Source organism: Chamaea fasciata, unplaced genomic scaffold (assembly GCF_029207755.1).
Source record: "Chamaea fasciata isolate MVZ Bird 193981 ecotype frontalis unplaced genomic scaffold, bChaFas1.0.hap1 SCAF_19, whole genome shotgun sequence".
In the NCBI taxonomy this organism is placed as follows: domain Eukaryota; kingdom Metazoa; phylum Chordata; class Aves; order Passeriformes; family Sylviidae; genus Chamaea; species Chamaea fasciata.
In genome coordinates this window covers 10,582,069-10,597,992 of record NW_027094104.1, presented here as the reverse complement: position 1 = coordinate 10,597,992, position 15,924 = coordinate 10,582,069, and the positions used below count along the sequence as shown (strand labels likewise).

The window sequence follows — 15,924 nt, the reverse complement described above, 5'->3', positions numbered from 1 at the left end:
ATCTGGTTGTCCCTGGATGAGCTGACTACAAACAAGGGTGTGATTCAGAGGTGCATCTTCCCTCTGAGTTATCCAGATGGCCACGGGTGCTTTTGTTCCTCACATTCGTGTGTGCTGTTGCTGGTGAGCCATTGCTTGGCGAGTCTGAAGCTGTTTGGACTTTTCGAGTGCGACATCAGAAGAGCTTGCAGGATTCAGAATAACTGCTGAGATTGTGGCCAAGGTTTCATTTCATTCCCTGCCTGGCACGGGGCACATTTTCTGTGTGGTCGTGCAGGTTTGGAGGTGGACAGGAGCTGTCCTGTGTCCCTCAGCCTGTCCCTGGCACCCTCCGTGCAGTGACAGCCTGAACTGTTCTTCCCCTGTGCTCAGGACTGTGGGGCCACACCTCGAGTGCTGTGTCCAGTTCTGGTGTCTCAGTTTAGGAAGGACGTTGAGACACTTGAGCACATCCAGAGGAGGCACCGAGGCTGGTGAGGGGCTGGGAACACAAACCCTGTGAGGAACAACTGAGGGAGCTGGGGTTGTTCAGCCTGGAGAAAAGGACACTCAGAGGTGACCTGATCACTCTCCACAGCTCCTGAAAGGTGGCTGTGCTCAGGTGGGGCTGGTCTCTTTCTCCAGGCAGTGCTGACAGAACGAGAGGACACACTCCGTGCTCACAAGGAATGAGGAGAACCAGGAAAAAGCAGGTTTGACCTGCTTTTTTACTTTATTTTTTTAAAATTTTTAGCTCTTGGAGCTGCTCTGCTCCAGCTGCAGGACCCCAGGGTTAAACCCCCGAGGGCTCTGGTTTAACCTGGCAGGAGGTGCCACTTTTGGGGCACAACTTCTCAGTGCAAAGGGGCTGCTCCCCACAGAGTTGGGATTAGAAGGAATGACCACTAATTAACGGTGGGGGCCCAGTTAATCTGTTCTCTCAGGCTGCTCTCACCTCCTTAGCACAGAGCAGAGAGGGGAAATCTCCTTTCCCTCCTGCCCGGCTGGCACAGAGGTCTGGAACTGCTGGAAAACGTAATTTCTTGGGGAAGACAATTCCCAGGGGGATCAGGAGAAGTGACCTCGGGCAGATGAGTCACAGGAGGTGTCCAAGGCCAGGTTGGATGGGGCTTGGAGCCCCTGGGAGGTGTCCCTGCCCATGGAAGGATCGGCTTTAAGGTCCGTTCCAACCCAGCCCATCCTGGGACTCTGCAGTTCCAGGACTCTCCCAACCCAGGGGCTGCAATCCCAGGATTTCATTTCTGCTGCTGTTGAGGGCTCTGAATTAACCACAGTGACTCTGAGCATCCCACATCTCCCAGAAATCCCTTTTTTTTTTTTCTGCTGCTGGGCTATTCCTGCCCCAAATTCCCTCCCAGGACACCAAATGTCCCATTCCAGAGGTACCTACAGCCCTTTAGAAACCTCAGCCGAAATTCTGCTTTCAGCGACAGACTTTAGACCCCAATTCCACTGAAATCTGAATTTTCACGTGGTTTTCCTTGACTCTAGACTTTATTTCTACCTCAGCTGCGGATTTGAGCTGCAAATGAAGAACTCTACAGCAGTTTTAGGAAATGTAGTGATTTGTATGTAAAATGTGAGTGGGAGGGAGCAAGCATTAGGCTCTAAGCACAACCAAGTTTTACATATGAAATGCAGCTAAATCTTTTGATACATTAATTTATCTCGCTTAGATATTCAGCCTTCACACAAAATAAGCACATAAAATGATTTTCCCCATAAAAAACATTAAAATACGAAGGAAAAAAAAAATGGAGCTGGGGGCCACAAAAGAGAACTGAGCATCAGGAGCAGAAATACACATTGACTGCCTGGGCTCGGTTTCTGTGCAGCTCATTGCTTTATTTTTTTACTGCTACTGAGACTGAAGTTTCATCTCATTATATTTACTGCATATATAATTATCCTAACCTAAAGAGCACCTAATAAACATTCCCCCCCCCCCATCTTTATAAATACCAAGCGCATTTCCAAATAATATGGTTGGAAGGAAGTTCATATCACGACTTTTATGTCAGTTAATTGCATTTGACAATCATCTCAGAAACTACTTGGTAAACCACCATGAGCAGCCAATTACTCCAAGGTTTTAATTTGGCCAAGTGTTTTCTCCATGGATGATGCCTGGGATTGCTCTGATGGAGGCAAAATTTTATTTTATAGCTGTACTTGTGTGGGCTTTTATCAGTTTCCTCTATGTGTACTCATGTCTGAGTGTGTTGAGTTTTCCTTCCTTCCTTCCTTCCTTCCTTCCTTCCTTCCTTCCTTCCTTCCTTCCTTCCTTCCTTCCTTCCTTCCTTCCTTCCTTCCTTCCTTCCTTCCTTCCTTCCTTCCTTCCTTCCTTCCTTCCTTCCTTCCTTCCTTCCTTCCTTCCTTCCTTCCTTCCTTCCTTCCTTCCTTCCTTCCTTCCTTCCTTCCTTCCTTCCTTCCTTCCTTCCTTCCTTCCTTCCTTCCTTCCTTCCTTCCTTCCTTCCTTCCTTCCTTCCTTCCCTCCTTCCCTCCTTCCCTCCTTCCCTCCTTCCCTCCTTCCCTCCTTCCCTCCTTCCTTTTCCTTCTCTTTATCTCCTCTTTTTTTTTCCTCTTCTCTCTTTTCTTTCTTTTCCTTCCTTCTTTTCCTCCTCCTTTCTCTTTTCTTCATTTCAAAAATCCAGGGCATCTTCCTTCCCACACACTAATAGGGCTTTGGGGGATATATTGCTGAAAAAAAAAAAAATCCTTGCATCAATTTTCTAACATCAGACCAGAAGCTTCAATTTGGGGCAATCCCAGAAGATATGAAAATGATTCCCTTATTCTGTCACATCTCCTCCAGCAATTTGTTGAGAGTTTTGTGTCTATTGTGTTTAAGACACTGTTTACAAAATCATAACAATTAGGGCTGTTTAAATTAGCTTTATCCCCAGCAGAAACATATGGGGGGAAAATGAGGAGCTCAATCAGATGTGCAGCGCATCACCCACAGAACAGAGCGCCCCTGATGTCCTGCCCTTGTGCAGGAATGGCAGAGGGAGGGAGGATCCAGGGCGGGAGCACAGCCCCAGCTCCTGCTGCATCCCCGCTGCCCTTTGGGGTGCCAGGTGCTGGCTCCTGCTCTGCTCAGGAGCAACAGCAGCACACAAAAACTGCTGTGGTGCAGCACAGCCTCAATTCTGCCCTTAGAGCTCACTGGAGAGCCAGGGCCACATCCCCCTGCCGTGCCCCGAGAGCTGCTGCCGTGTCCCTCGGTGCAGAGCCACCCTCTGTGCTGGGCTCTGCTGCTTTTCGGGGACGTGGTTGGGCTGGGGGAGGCTGGACTCACCCCTGAGTCAGGTTTGTGGTGGCTGAAGGAGGTGGAGAGCTTCCATCTGCTGTGGGAAGAGGTGTTGGCCACCCTCCGCATTCCTCAGCTGGACGATGTCAGGGATGCTCCCAGGGGTGTGTGGGCTGTGTGCTGCCCTTCCTTGGTCACAACCACGGAAACCTGCAGTGCTGTGGGCTGCAAGGGACCTCAGAGTCATCCAGCGCCAGGCAGAGCACAAGCTGTGGGTGCCCCTGGATCCCTGGAAGTGTCCACGGACAGGCTGGATGGGGCTTGGAGCAGCCTGGGACAGGGGAAAGTGCCCCTGCCCATGGCAGGAGTGGAATTGAGTGGTGTTTATGAACCAAACCTAACCAAACCATTCCATGCCTGCTGGGATGACTTCCCTTTTGGAATCAGCTCCCTCTCCCTGCCCTCAGGAGCTCTGGGCACGAGGCCTTTGCAGAGCTGAAGGAAAATACCAGTTTGCAATGGTCCCAAGCCCAGCAAGAACGAGCCCCAGCCCCAGCTCTCACAGCCCTGGGTGCTGACCGCTCAGGTGTTTCAAACTCCAGAATGAGCAGATCCTTTGCTCTGACTGCTCCGTGCCGTTGTAATTTCTGCAGCTCTCCCTTTCATTCTGAAGGTCAGCATTGCTCCCCTCAGCCCAGTTGTGGGGTGCAATATCCAGTGGAGCACTCCATGGGCTCGGGGGCCTTTCCATGCTGATGCCCCTGGGTGACAGCACTCAGGGATGTCACTGTCACATCCAGGGACATCACCCTGCAGCCCATTCCCTCTGCACCTTCCTCCTTCAGGCTGCTGCTCAGTTCTCAGCCAGGAGCCCTGCAAGACCCAATCCCAGAGCCATCCTGATAGACACAGCATTTCTAACACCGGCTGAATTTAAAATCCTCCATCTCCAGCTCACATAAACGAGGGCAGCTACTCGCTGGAGAGCTCTGATTTACACCACAGCGGATCTGACCTGGAAATGTAGAAACCTCCTGGAGATTAGTCATGAGAAATGCAAAGCACTATTAATAACAGTGTTTGTAACACGAGAGAGCAGAAGTGTGAAAACACAAACGCCGAAGACCAACGTTAGAAATCCGGAGCCTGCGAACGAGGGTTTGTTTGCCTGCTCTGACAGCAGTGTCACTTCAGCACGGCCTGGGAGCTCTGAGCCCTGCCACAGAAGGCTCCAGAACATCATCAGAGCTCCCAGATTTTTCCTGAGGAGCGGGGCCCTTTGTGAGAACCTGCGTCAGCATCGCAGGCTTTGCGTCGGAGCCTTCAAAGGGCCGAGCAGGCGGCACTGCTGGGGGAGCAGGGAGGGCTGTGGCGGAGGGCTGGAGCTGTGCTGAGCTGGAGCTGAGCAGCAGAAGGCTGGCTTGTAGCAGCTTCTCCTAGGTGACATTGTTTGCTTTCTCTGGGTGAATGTTTTAAAAGGCATCTGTTCAAATGTCTTGCAGGATTCGCACAACATATGTGCAGACTCAAATGCAAATCCGCAGCACATCCCTTTTGCCACTTGAGCTTTGTTTAAAACTTTGCCATCGATTCACTTTTTGTTTTGGTTTGGTTTTCTTGTTTTGTTTTGTTTTGGGGATCATCTGCTCCCGTCCTTGAACATGAAAGGTTTTGTGCCTCATGTAAACACGCTTTGAAAGTGTCTTCCAACAGGAGGGGCAGAGCAGGATGTGACAAGAAGACTTCAGGTCTGATCTGCACAGCTCTGGAAATCCTGAAACTTCTCTGAGGCTCGAGCTTGGGGAGAGGCTGCAAAGCACTGGCAGAGGAATGAGGCTCAGAGAGGGGCTTTGTTTCCCTCTGGGATGACAAAGTCCAGCAGAGCAGGGAATTTGTTTTCCCACCTTCCCTGTAACCGTCAGGCACAGCAGTGGGGCCACGCCAGCGCCAGGACATTTTCCTGTTTGGATCAGCGATGCCTTGTAGGGGCTCCCTAGAACAGAGGCTGGACAGAGTTAGAGAATAAAGTGGGTTTTTATTAAAAGCTTTCAACAGATGCACCTTGGGCAGTCAAAAGCCTCCCAGAGGCTACACCCAAAATGGATGATGCTCATGAGTTTTTCAGACAGATAAAAGTTTGGTCAATTTGCATATCAGAAGTTAATTGTCCAATTACAGCTTCAGGTAATGAGGTAATTTACCCCCAGTTTGCTCCCCCCCGATTCACTTTTGTTTGTACTTTTCGGGGCCTGAGGCTGTGGTGTGTCCTTGGATCACAGGCACAGGGGGATTGTTGTGTCTGCCCAAAATGTGAAAGGTTAACTAACACTTTACATGGAGTTTACAGCTCTGCGTTAATGCAGTGCGGGATCTGAAAAATAGAAAAGCTAAAATCCTAAGGCATCATCAGGATGTAGTAGGAGCACGGGCAGTCCCTCCAGGGCAGCCCCTTCCCCAGCCCTGTGAGCACCATCGGAGCCTGGCCCAGGGGTGATCTGGTTCCCGTAAAAACACAGCAGGGCTCAGACTGGCCTGGCAGTTCCGGCTGGCGAAGCAGGAGAAATGCCCCCACCTTGCTCGGTAGGGCTCCAGGAGGAGAGATTGGAGCTCCACAGAGCTCCCTGCTCCCTTCCTGAGCTCCCTGTGCCAGCCTGCTGAGCTCTGGGCCGGGCTGTGCAGAGTGCCAGGGCTGGAGCATCCCAGCTCAGGGCACTGTGCAACCACAGCTGCCTGGAGCGTGAGGAAATGCTGCAGAGCTGAATTCCTGCCGAATTAATCAGGGACATTGGCAGAATGTTAAAGCCTTGCGTTGCCTGTGCTGAGGTGGGGCTGCTCCCAGGCTGCAGCAAAGGGAGTTTAGAACCCCAGAGGAGCGGCTGGGCGAGGTGCCTGTGGCTGCTGGGCGCCCTCTGTGCTGGGTGAGCTTCACCTCCTGCCTCTTCCTGTGCCAGGATGGGTGGTGTGCCAGAAAAAGGGCACAAAACGGCACAGAGATGCAGGATGGTGCTGAGGGAAACGGGGATTGAACCTGACTTTCGACAGCCACGGGACAGAGCTGGTTTTCCTATGGTCACCTCCAGCTGCCCAGGGTGCAGAGCTGGACTGGGATGAGTGGGAATGCTGGGGAACACAGTGTACGACCTCAGCTGCCTTGCAGGGAGTGGGAGACCTTTCTGTTTGCATCCTGATTATTGATTAAGATCTGCAGCTTCCACAGGAGCCCACAAACACCACAAACAAGGGAGGAGAGAGACCAGAGACGAGCACGGCTCAGATATATTGCAGGAGTGAAAAGCTGCTGAGAAACTGGTGCCGAACTGGCCTCGGAATATAAATTGCACGAGATATTTCTCCTTCCTAGAGCGCCTCAGTTCTCTGATCTCCCCCTCAAACCACATTATGCAAAAGACATCTGAAATTAGCTTTGGTCATTTCGGTTTATCCCCGATTCTGCTGAGTGATGGGCAGCGGATCTCAAGGTGACTCCTCGTTTGCCAGAATCATTCTGGTCTGCTCCTGACTGCCTGGGTGGGGAAAGGAACGAGAAATGAGCTGATCCTGCAGCAGCCCCCTCGGATCCAGGCGTGGCAGTCACAATTTCACAGTCCTCATGCAAACAGTCAATTAATGCTCCTGCTCTGGCACGGAGCACAAGCTCTGGGCGTGCTCTGGGCTCACTGCAGCATGTCCAAACCTCCATGAAAATGGAGATTAGCTACAGGTTCTGGCTGAGGGATTTGCAAAGAGATGTTACCCCGGGGTCCTTGCCACACAAGCGCGAGTAGGAGTGGGGAACACGCTTTCAGTGCTGATACAGTCTGTGTTTGCTGCATGACATGGAATCAATTGTTCCCAGCCCCCTGATGAATCCCAGGATCCCGCAGTCAGTCCATTAGACATGGCTGGAAGCCGTCAGCAAGGCAATGGTGTTCTCGGAGAGGTGACTCCAGCCCCCTCAGCTCTGTGCCTGTTGGAATTCTCGCCAGGTGTTTTTAGCTCCACGAGGGTCCAACACGCTCTGAGGGCGTCCAGCACCTCACAGAAAATGGCTTAAAATAATTAGTGAGGCAGCATGGTCGGGTGTGTCTTGAAAAAGCAAAAAAGGTTTTTATTAAAGGAGAAAATGATACAAAACTAAAAGAACAAAAGCCACTCACAGTGTAGGGACAGGTCCCACACACCTGCTACAACACCCTGAAAATGAACTGAGAAGCTTCGTGCTCTTCCTTAAGTATTGAACGATTCAGGTGGGTTTTTTGGTGATCAGCCCAATAGAAAATAGCTCAAAAAAATTCTGAGGAACAGCTAAAGGGACCTATCAGTGTTTTTGCCTTGTCACCGAGCCAGTTACAGTCAGGACAGCAAAGAAACTTCTGGTGTTTTTCCCTTAAAAGTCCTCAGGTGAAACTGGAACCCTTTTCCTTATACAGAAAACATTTATCTGGTGGTGTGGGGGTGCAGTGCAGCATGTGCCCTTTCTGCCACACCAGAACCCTGCTCCAGGAGAGCAGAGAGGAGCAGAAGGAACTGGAGAGGAGATTCGTGAGCCAAAGGTGGTCATTGCATTGTTGGGAGGAATTTTTCACCAGTGCTGAGCTCTGAAAGGAAGTCAGGACTGCCTCAGCCTGTCTGTGACACTGTGCAGCGCCGAGGGTGGGTGGCAGGAGCTTTAAAACATCCAGGGGAAGCCACAGTGGGAGAAAAGTTGTGGCAGCAGCTCTGGATCCCCGTGCACGGACACACAGATGAGCTGCTGGGTTCATTTCCAGGCAGCAGAGGAAATGAAAAATGCAGAGAGGAGGAAAACGTTCTGCTGTCCAACAAGCAGAGCTCCACACGGCACACAGGCAGCAGGGGAGGAGATGGCCTCACTCTTACAGAAGTTTATCTGGAGGAAACAGATTCACTTATGACTCAGGTCTAGAAAAATGTCTGTGAAATGTCTGCGCTCTACTTGGGTGGATTTTGGTTTGAAATATTTTTTTTCCCCTGGGAAACGGGAGAAGGTAGCAAGTGTACGGACACTGCACGAAGCCAGCAGTTTTCCAAGTGAAATTCCCCCGCTGCTCTGCTGCTTTTGGGCAGAATCTGGCACGGCCCGGGGCTGAGTGCCAGTGCGGCCCCGTCCCTCTGGGACAGCTCCGGGGCGCTGAGGGAGCACTTTGCTTCTCTGTGGCCAAGGAAACAGCACCACTGTCACCAGACGGACAAGAGAAAACCACACTCACCCATCAGGTTGTGAGGACAAGAAAGAGGGAAGGTGGTTTTTGGGATCAGGGTTGAAACATCTTTTGGGGTTTGATCAGGGATTGGGGAACGAGGCTGACACCTCTCTGACCCCACTGGTCAAATCAGAAATCCATCAATTTGTCCTTCCCCCTGGAAGGAATGCGTAATTTACCAAACATCACTCTTTGTTTATGTTACAAGGGTGAGAACTCCAGCGCAGAAATGGAAAACATCAGAAGGCTGAAAACATCAGCGCGACACACCACAGGATCCATTTCTCGCTGCTGGGGAGATCCATTTCTCACTGGATCTGCTGCTGCCAGTTACAGTCGTGTCCATGGACGTGGGCTGGGGTGCAGCTGTGCTCCCTGCCGGGGCTGTGGGGATGGGTTCCCCGTCTCCGTGCCCTGGGGACACGCTGCAGACCCGCCTCTCTCCGCTGTTCTCTTGCAGACAAGCCGCGGATGAACAACATCCTCACCTCAGCCACCGAGCCCTACGACCTGTCCTTCTCCCGCTCCTTCCAGAACCTCTCCCACCTCCCGCCGTCCTACGAGTCCGCCGTCAAGACCAACCCGAGTAAATATTCATCTCTCAAGAGGCTCAGTAGGTGTCAGCTCCTTTTGTTCCCCCTTCTCCCGATTTGGGGCAAATTCGGGAGGAAACCTCCGAATGGGCTCTCCCTAGAAAGCAGTGTGATCTTAGGATTTCCTAAACCTTTGTCTAAAGTGACAAGAACAGGTCTGTGTTAAAGTGCCAAGGTTAAATGTTCTGAGTGCAGTCAGTGCTCCTGGAGCCCTGCCTGCCCCTCTGGGCGCTCCCTGTCCCACTCAGGGGACACCTGGCAGTCACCACAGACACTGAGCTCGTCCCTTGGCTGGAGAGGGGTTCAGTCAAAACCTTAAATACCCTCCCCAGCAATCCCAGCAGGGCATCCCTGCTCAGTGCAGGGCAAATCCCAGCCAGGGCAGGTCCTGGCAGACTCCAGTGCTCTCTGCAGGACCAGCCCAGCCCCTTGCACAGCTCCTGGCAAATTCCAAACCCACTGCCCCACTGTGTGTTTGAGCAGCCGAGGAGTTTCAGCTCCGGGAGTGCCAAGCCCTCCCTGCTCCCACTGGGACTGAATACACTCAGCACCTCCGGAATCACTGAATCACTTTCTTGCAGCTGCTCTGCTCCAGAGCCAAAGGGAAAGAGGCTCCCAGCTCCCAAACCTACCTTTGCAAAGTGCCAGCAAGATAATTTTCTTATTCCCTATGAAGGAGATGAAGGCAACACACACAAAAAAGTGTGAAATCTAAAAGCTGGAGTTCAAAAATTACTTACTGGGCATTCATTTTTCGTATTTAAAATTACTGCTTTCCAATGAACTCCATGTCATGGTTAGAAAAAAAAATAAAAAAGGCATGAAGGGATCATTAACAAACACTTTTATTTGTACAAGATAAAAAGCATTAGATATTTTTTTTTAATATCTGTGTTTCAGGTGCTTGTCTGGGTTTCCTCAGGCTTTCCAGGCAGGGAAAAGTTACTTATTTTCCTGCAGTTAAGAAAGACAGATGGTGAAAGACCAAGGCTCTTTATCTCCCTGGCCTTTCCTTCAGGACAGGACAACAGGAACCCACCTGGGCTGTTTTTGGAGGGTCTCTGAGGGGTCTGGGCACCCCCTGTGCCCCTGGCAGGTGGGAAGAGCAGTGATGGGAGGGTGTGAGACTGTGGCTGAGCAAGAGCAGCCGGATTAATTCCATCCTGCCCGGTGCTCCGGGGAATTGCACTTCCCAGCTGAGTGAGAAAGGTCAGTCAGGGAGGAAGCTCCAGTTTTCAGGCATATTAAACCACTTTGTGCTGGCTGGAGAATCACCACACGTGACTGGGCAGCTTGGAAAATGTTAAAGCCAATTAAAACGAGCAGAGACAAGCCCAGAGAGGAAAAACCTGCTGGAGCTGCAGAGGAAGAAAGCCGGGAAAATTACCTTTAGGAAAAGGAGAGGGATTATTGTGGTGGCCTCACGTGCGAGCACACGTGCATCTATTCCTCACCATGATAATGTAGAGGAACAGGAAGGAAAACGAAACTATCCTTGCCTGTTCTGCTCCACGTTTCCATCCCAGAGCACCAGAAACGTGCCTCGTTTCTGTAATTCCAGTGCCAGAGGAGCTGTGCTCTGCCTTCCTGCAGGGGCACCTGGAGTTGAGGTGGAATGGGTAAGAGCATTTATTTGGGGATCTCCCTCCAAAAGAGAGGAAAAAAACCCAAACCAACAAAAAACACCAAAAAAAAAAACCAGCTGTCTGAGGGAAAAAAAAAGAAAAAGAAAAAGAAAAAGAAAAAAGTTGTCTGAAGCCAAGGCAGTTGAAGCACTCAAACATTCCTCAAGTTTGGTGAGACCAACCCTGACTAATGTTCGAGAAACTGCCAAAGGAGGAAAGAAGGGGCAGAAAAAATCCCCACCCAAACCAATGGAAAAAAGCCCAGAAAGTGTGCAGAAAACATAATTCCCAGTAAATCCAGTTCCAAATATTTGAAAAAACACAAGGAAAAACCCAGAAGTGTGGGACTGATTCAAAACCAGAAAAAATCCTGTCAAACATTACACCAGTGTCTCTTTTGTGTCTGCTCACAATTTCTGCTCTTTTGGAATCCTCTCAGGACATGGGGTTTTTTTTTGAATTTTTAGGCATGTCCTTGATGGAGAAACCCACTGGACTGGAGTTCTGTTTTGGTTAAAACTGTGGATGTCCATTCTCCTGTGAGAGAAGGGGCTGGGTTATCAGACCCCAGCTGATCCAGGGACTCTGCTGGTGTGATGAGGGTGACATGAATCAGCCTGGAAGGTTTCCCTGCCCATGGCAGGGGGCAGGAACTGGATCATCTTCAAGATTCCTTCCAACCCAAACCATTTTAATGATCCCAAGGTTTCACTCCCTTTGGTTTTGGCCAACTGTGCCACCAGCCCTTGGCATTTCCCAGCCCCACCCGGTGGGCAAAGCTCCTGGAGCTGCGCTCCCCCAAGCCTGGAGCTGGATTTGTTTCCCTGCTGTCCCTGGGCGCAGGAATTGTGCTGTTCCAGCCCTGTGCTGAGCTCTCCCTTGGCACGAGGCACGTGGATGATGCAGCACATTCCTGTCAGGCTCCATTGCCCATCCCTGGCTCAGGCTGACACCCCCTCAGAGCCAACAGCCTGGAAAATGTCTGTCTGCTGCTGCCTGGAGCAGCTTGTTGGGTGTGACACACGGCTGTTCCGCCTCTCCTGACTCCGCTGAGGTGGAGATGAGAAGCTTTTCCACACCTGGAAACGTTCCTCCTCCTCCTCCTCCTCCTCAGCATCACGGGGAGCACGGCCTGAGTGAGCTTAAAAGCATCCTTGAAATTAAATCAGGTTTAGCCATGGCCAGCAAAAGGCTTGCACAGACCTGTACAAGGCTCACAGGGTGGGAGAGGGGAGGAAAAGGGTTTTTTTTTTTAATGCTCCTAATGGACGAAACATTTTAAAGTGTAGAGCGTGGTCCATCTTTAATCTAAGGAACAACTTCAAACCTCCTCCTATCAGCCGATTTTGCCACCTCTCCAGCAGCCTCAGAGCTGTAAACCTCACATAAGCTGGTTTAGCTCCTGCTGGCAATTACCAGAGCCAGGTGTGAGCATCCAAGCACATCTCCATTTGGGATGTTCTGTGCTTTAATTACATCTATTTAGAGTCACTTGGGCAAATCCGGTGGAACTCCTCTCATCCAGAGCAGAGGCCGAGTGCCAGGGTGCTAATTGCCTCATTCCCATCCTGCAGCCAGCCTCCAGCCTGGCTGCTGAGCCTGTGCACACCCAGCCCGGCATTTCCAACCGTGGCCAAAATATAGAATAGAAATGCCTCCAGTTCCTGGGGCCATATGGAATTTCCCTCGCCCTCAGGCTTCCTAGAAGGTGATTTTAAAGAGCTCGAGGCTGGCAGAGCCGCTGCCTGACATTTGCAGTGAGACATCCTTCCAAGAACTGTTGGATGGCAAAAAAAAAAAAAAAAAAACCGAACCAAAACCAACAAAGACTCATCCCCGTAGTGTGTGCCCAGGAGAGCAAATCCCACGAGCAGGAAGCGGGCACAGGGGAGCCGGGGGTGACCTCACAGCCTGGGGGTGTGTGAGGAAGGGGCTGGCAGCAGCCCTGGTGGCACAGATGTTCTCAGCTCCTCCTCCTGGATGTGAGGCAGGCAACCAACCCCTCAGGGATCCGGGAGCAGTGCAGGGAAGGTGTGGGAGAGGGGATGAGGATGTGAGTGAGGGATGTGGCCCAGCACAGGGCGGTGACAGCCCTGCAGGGTTGGGCTGAGTTGGTGTTTGGTGAGCAAAGCTCTGGGATGTTGTAGGCCACAGTAGCCCACATCCTCTCTGAGACTGCAGCGTTTCTCTCGAAGCCAGAAAAAGGAAGGTGAGAGTGTGTGGGGGGGTGTGTGCTCCATTTCAGCAACAGAGAGATCACTTAAGATGCAGGAGCAGCAAACTGAGCAAAAATGTTCCACAGGAGAAATTCTATTGTATCAACCAAGGCTGATTATAAAAATGGGAAACGAAACCTTAGGCAGGGGATTCAGTGTCTCAGAGACCACCTCATGGCCGCCAAACCTGTTTCTGATCACAATTATGAATATTTAAATGTGGTAATTAAAATGTGATGAGGTCACTCATGGGCTCCAGGGAATAGCCACGTCTGAGGTGAGATGTGCATGTCCCCAAACAGGGACCTCGCCTGCCCGTGTCACCTGCCCTGTTCTTTCCCGTGAAGGTGACATTTGGGAATTTCCCCATACCTCACCTCCCATGTAAATCCTGTGGTACCAGGGTCTGGCCCCCACAGCACACGGAGGAGTGTGGGATGCATCTTCCAGGGAATTCCACTGTCCCCATGCATTTCACACCGCTCCGTCTGTCACCACCCACACAGGGCTGCCCATGCCTGTGGCACAGCCCCTCTGCACCCCTGGGTCAGCGCTGTGACATTTCTAACCTCTCCCTTTGCCTCCCCACAGCTGACAAAGAGGCTGACGAGTACTACATGAGGAGGAGACACCTGCCCGACCTGGCGGCCCGGGGCACGCTGCCCATCAACGTCATCAAAATGTCCCAGCAGAGCAACCACCGGGACAGGCCCCGCCGTCCCATCAGGGCCATGTCCCAGGACAGAGTGCTGTCCCCAGAGAGGATCATGCCCGAGGAGTTCAGCATGTCCTACGAACGGATTCTCTCCGACGAGCAGCTCCTGTCGGCGGAGCGCCTGCACTCCCAGGACCCGCTGCTGTCCCCGGAGCGCTCGGGCTACCCCGAGCAGTCCATGTCCAGGGCATTGTCACACACGGATGTCTTTGTGTCAACACCGGTCTTGGATCGCTACAGGATGTCAAAAATGCACTCCCATCCCAGTGCCTCAAATAACTTGTACAATACCTTGGGTATGAACCCGACCTCGGCCAAGCGCCAAGCGTTCGCCTCGCGCCGGCACAACACGGTGGAACAGCTGCATTACATCCCCGGCCACCACCACCACTACCGCACCGCCAGCAAAACAGAGGTGACTGTTTGACATGACCCAGTGCATTGTAGATACTCCTTCGGGACCGGGGTGGCCACGGCACCCCGTTCTGCAGTGGCCTTATAGGCCAAGGTAACCTCTACTAACTCAGTGTCTGCGAAGAGACTTCTCTGACAGTCCCAGCCGCGTCGTTTTTAGAGCCGCCCCCCTTTTCCATCAGCGACACAGGAAGAGCTGAAGCAGCAGTCAGACGCTAGTGAGGGGTAACAGAGGGAATTTCCTGATGGGCATCAGTTTCTGTCAAAGAAAGCCATAGTAATCGATGGCTCCTTCCAAGGGCTCACCTGCATTACCCCGTAGTTCCCATGAATTCAGGACTTTTCTGTTGCTCCAAGGAGAAGCAGCCTGAGGCAGGGAGGAGGAAATTCAGCCGCCCCCCCCCCCCCCCCAATCCTGGCAGGAAGGGGCCTCGTTCTCTTGGTCCTCGTGTTTGGCCTTTCTGTAGCGAGTAGGGAAGTTCTGGCTTCTAGGGTCAGCCCCAGGCTGCTCCACACCCGTCAGCACCCACACATCTCTCCTCCGTCACCCTTGGAGCAAATTCAAGGGCAGATTTCCTACGGGACTGGCAGATCTAGGGACGAGAATAGCCTGGCTGAGAAATAAAGTTTTAGTTTCTACTAAATATACTCATAAGATTAAAAAAAAAAACATACTAGTGCCTACAAATCGCCTGCTCTCTCAGTGTAGGAAGTAGTGGGGTTGATGTGTTCAATAAGCACAAATACGCTGAAATGCTTGTTAGACCCTTTTCTCCATTCATTCTAGTTATCTTGGTGTCTCCAACATGTAAATAGGAAGGGGGAAGAGGGTTTCTCTTCCTCCAGCTTCTTTGCCACTGCTGATCCTAAAGCACCAGAGCCCGTTCAGCTCCACCCTGCTGCCCTGTGCTGGGGGAGGTCCTGACCCCACCGAGACCGCGCCAGGCAAGGCTGCCACGCCTGCCACGATTCCTCCCCGGAAGTTTCTTTCCCTGACAGCATTTTCCATGGCCCAGTTCCCCTGTTTCTGAACGTTTTCTCCTCCCCATTTACAGCCTAGGACTCCATATGTAGCAAATCTTTTTCCAGCCCTCAGCAGAGGCACAAAGCTGAGGGTGTCTGTTTACCGAAAAGCAGGTCGGTAACTTTCCGTGGTTTTCTCTCCCCGCAATGGCCTCCCAAGAAAACCTTCCAAATTCCAATTCCACCGAGTCCCAATCCTAACCACGAAGACAGTTACATTTCATGCATATAAATTATATATCCAGCATAATTATAATTAATGGGCATGTTGTATATCTGATATAACGCTAATTAGATACTGTATATTTGTAAAATCTTTAAAGCATAGACTCGTGGGTCCAGAATTTGCGAGGGTTTTACCTTTGGCTTTCCAGACAGATTGGGCTTTGCTTTGGTTTTTTGTTGGATTTGGGTTTGGTTCTTTTTCTTTTTTTTTTTTTTTTCCCCCTTTTGATTTGCGTTCCTACCAAATTCTGTAGAACCGACTCCCACCGGAACACACTTCTGCGGCCAGGAAAGGGTCTCAGAGGGTTTGAAGGCCAGCCAGACCTGGTGTTGGAGCTGTGGGTGCTGGACACTGTCCCGGGTGTGCCCTCGAGGTCCCAGCACACTCGCACACCCAGGCAGGCACGCTCCCTCCTCGGGGTGCGATGACGACTGACTTCAGGCTGTGAGCACACCCCTGTGCCCTTCTCTTCGTGTCCCACGCTCCCACAGTGACTCTTCTCCCACATGGCTCTTCACTTGGCTTCACTGAACTTTGCTCTGCCCTCCTCCCTCCCCTCAAATACCTCCCACCTCCTGGCCTTAATGACATTCCCAGCCCAACTGTGTCAAGTCCTGTAGCAAACAACCATGGTAGG

The 15,924-nt window shown here is 51.6% G+C and overlaps 1 protein-coding gene across 1 annotated transcript in view; it reads left to right on the top strand.

The window, feature by feature from the left end:
- The window catches only part of SHISA6 (shisa family member 6), a 136,658-nt gene extending 122,595 nt beyond the window's left edge, over window positions 1–14,063 (top strand). The window contains exons 5-6 of the mRNA XM_066200369.1: window positions 8,936–9,088; window positions 13,501–14,063. Of these exons, the coding sequence (XP_066056466.1) occupies window positions 8,936–9,088; window positions 13,501–14,051 (704 nt within the window). The 3' untranslated portion in view covers window positions 14,052–14,063. The remainder of the gene's footprint in view (window positions 1–8,935; window positions 9,089–13,500) is intronic.
- The last annotated feature ends 1,861 nt before the right edge of the window (window positions 14,064–15,924 follow it).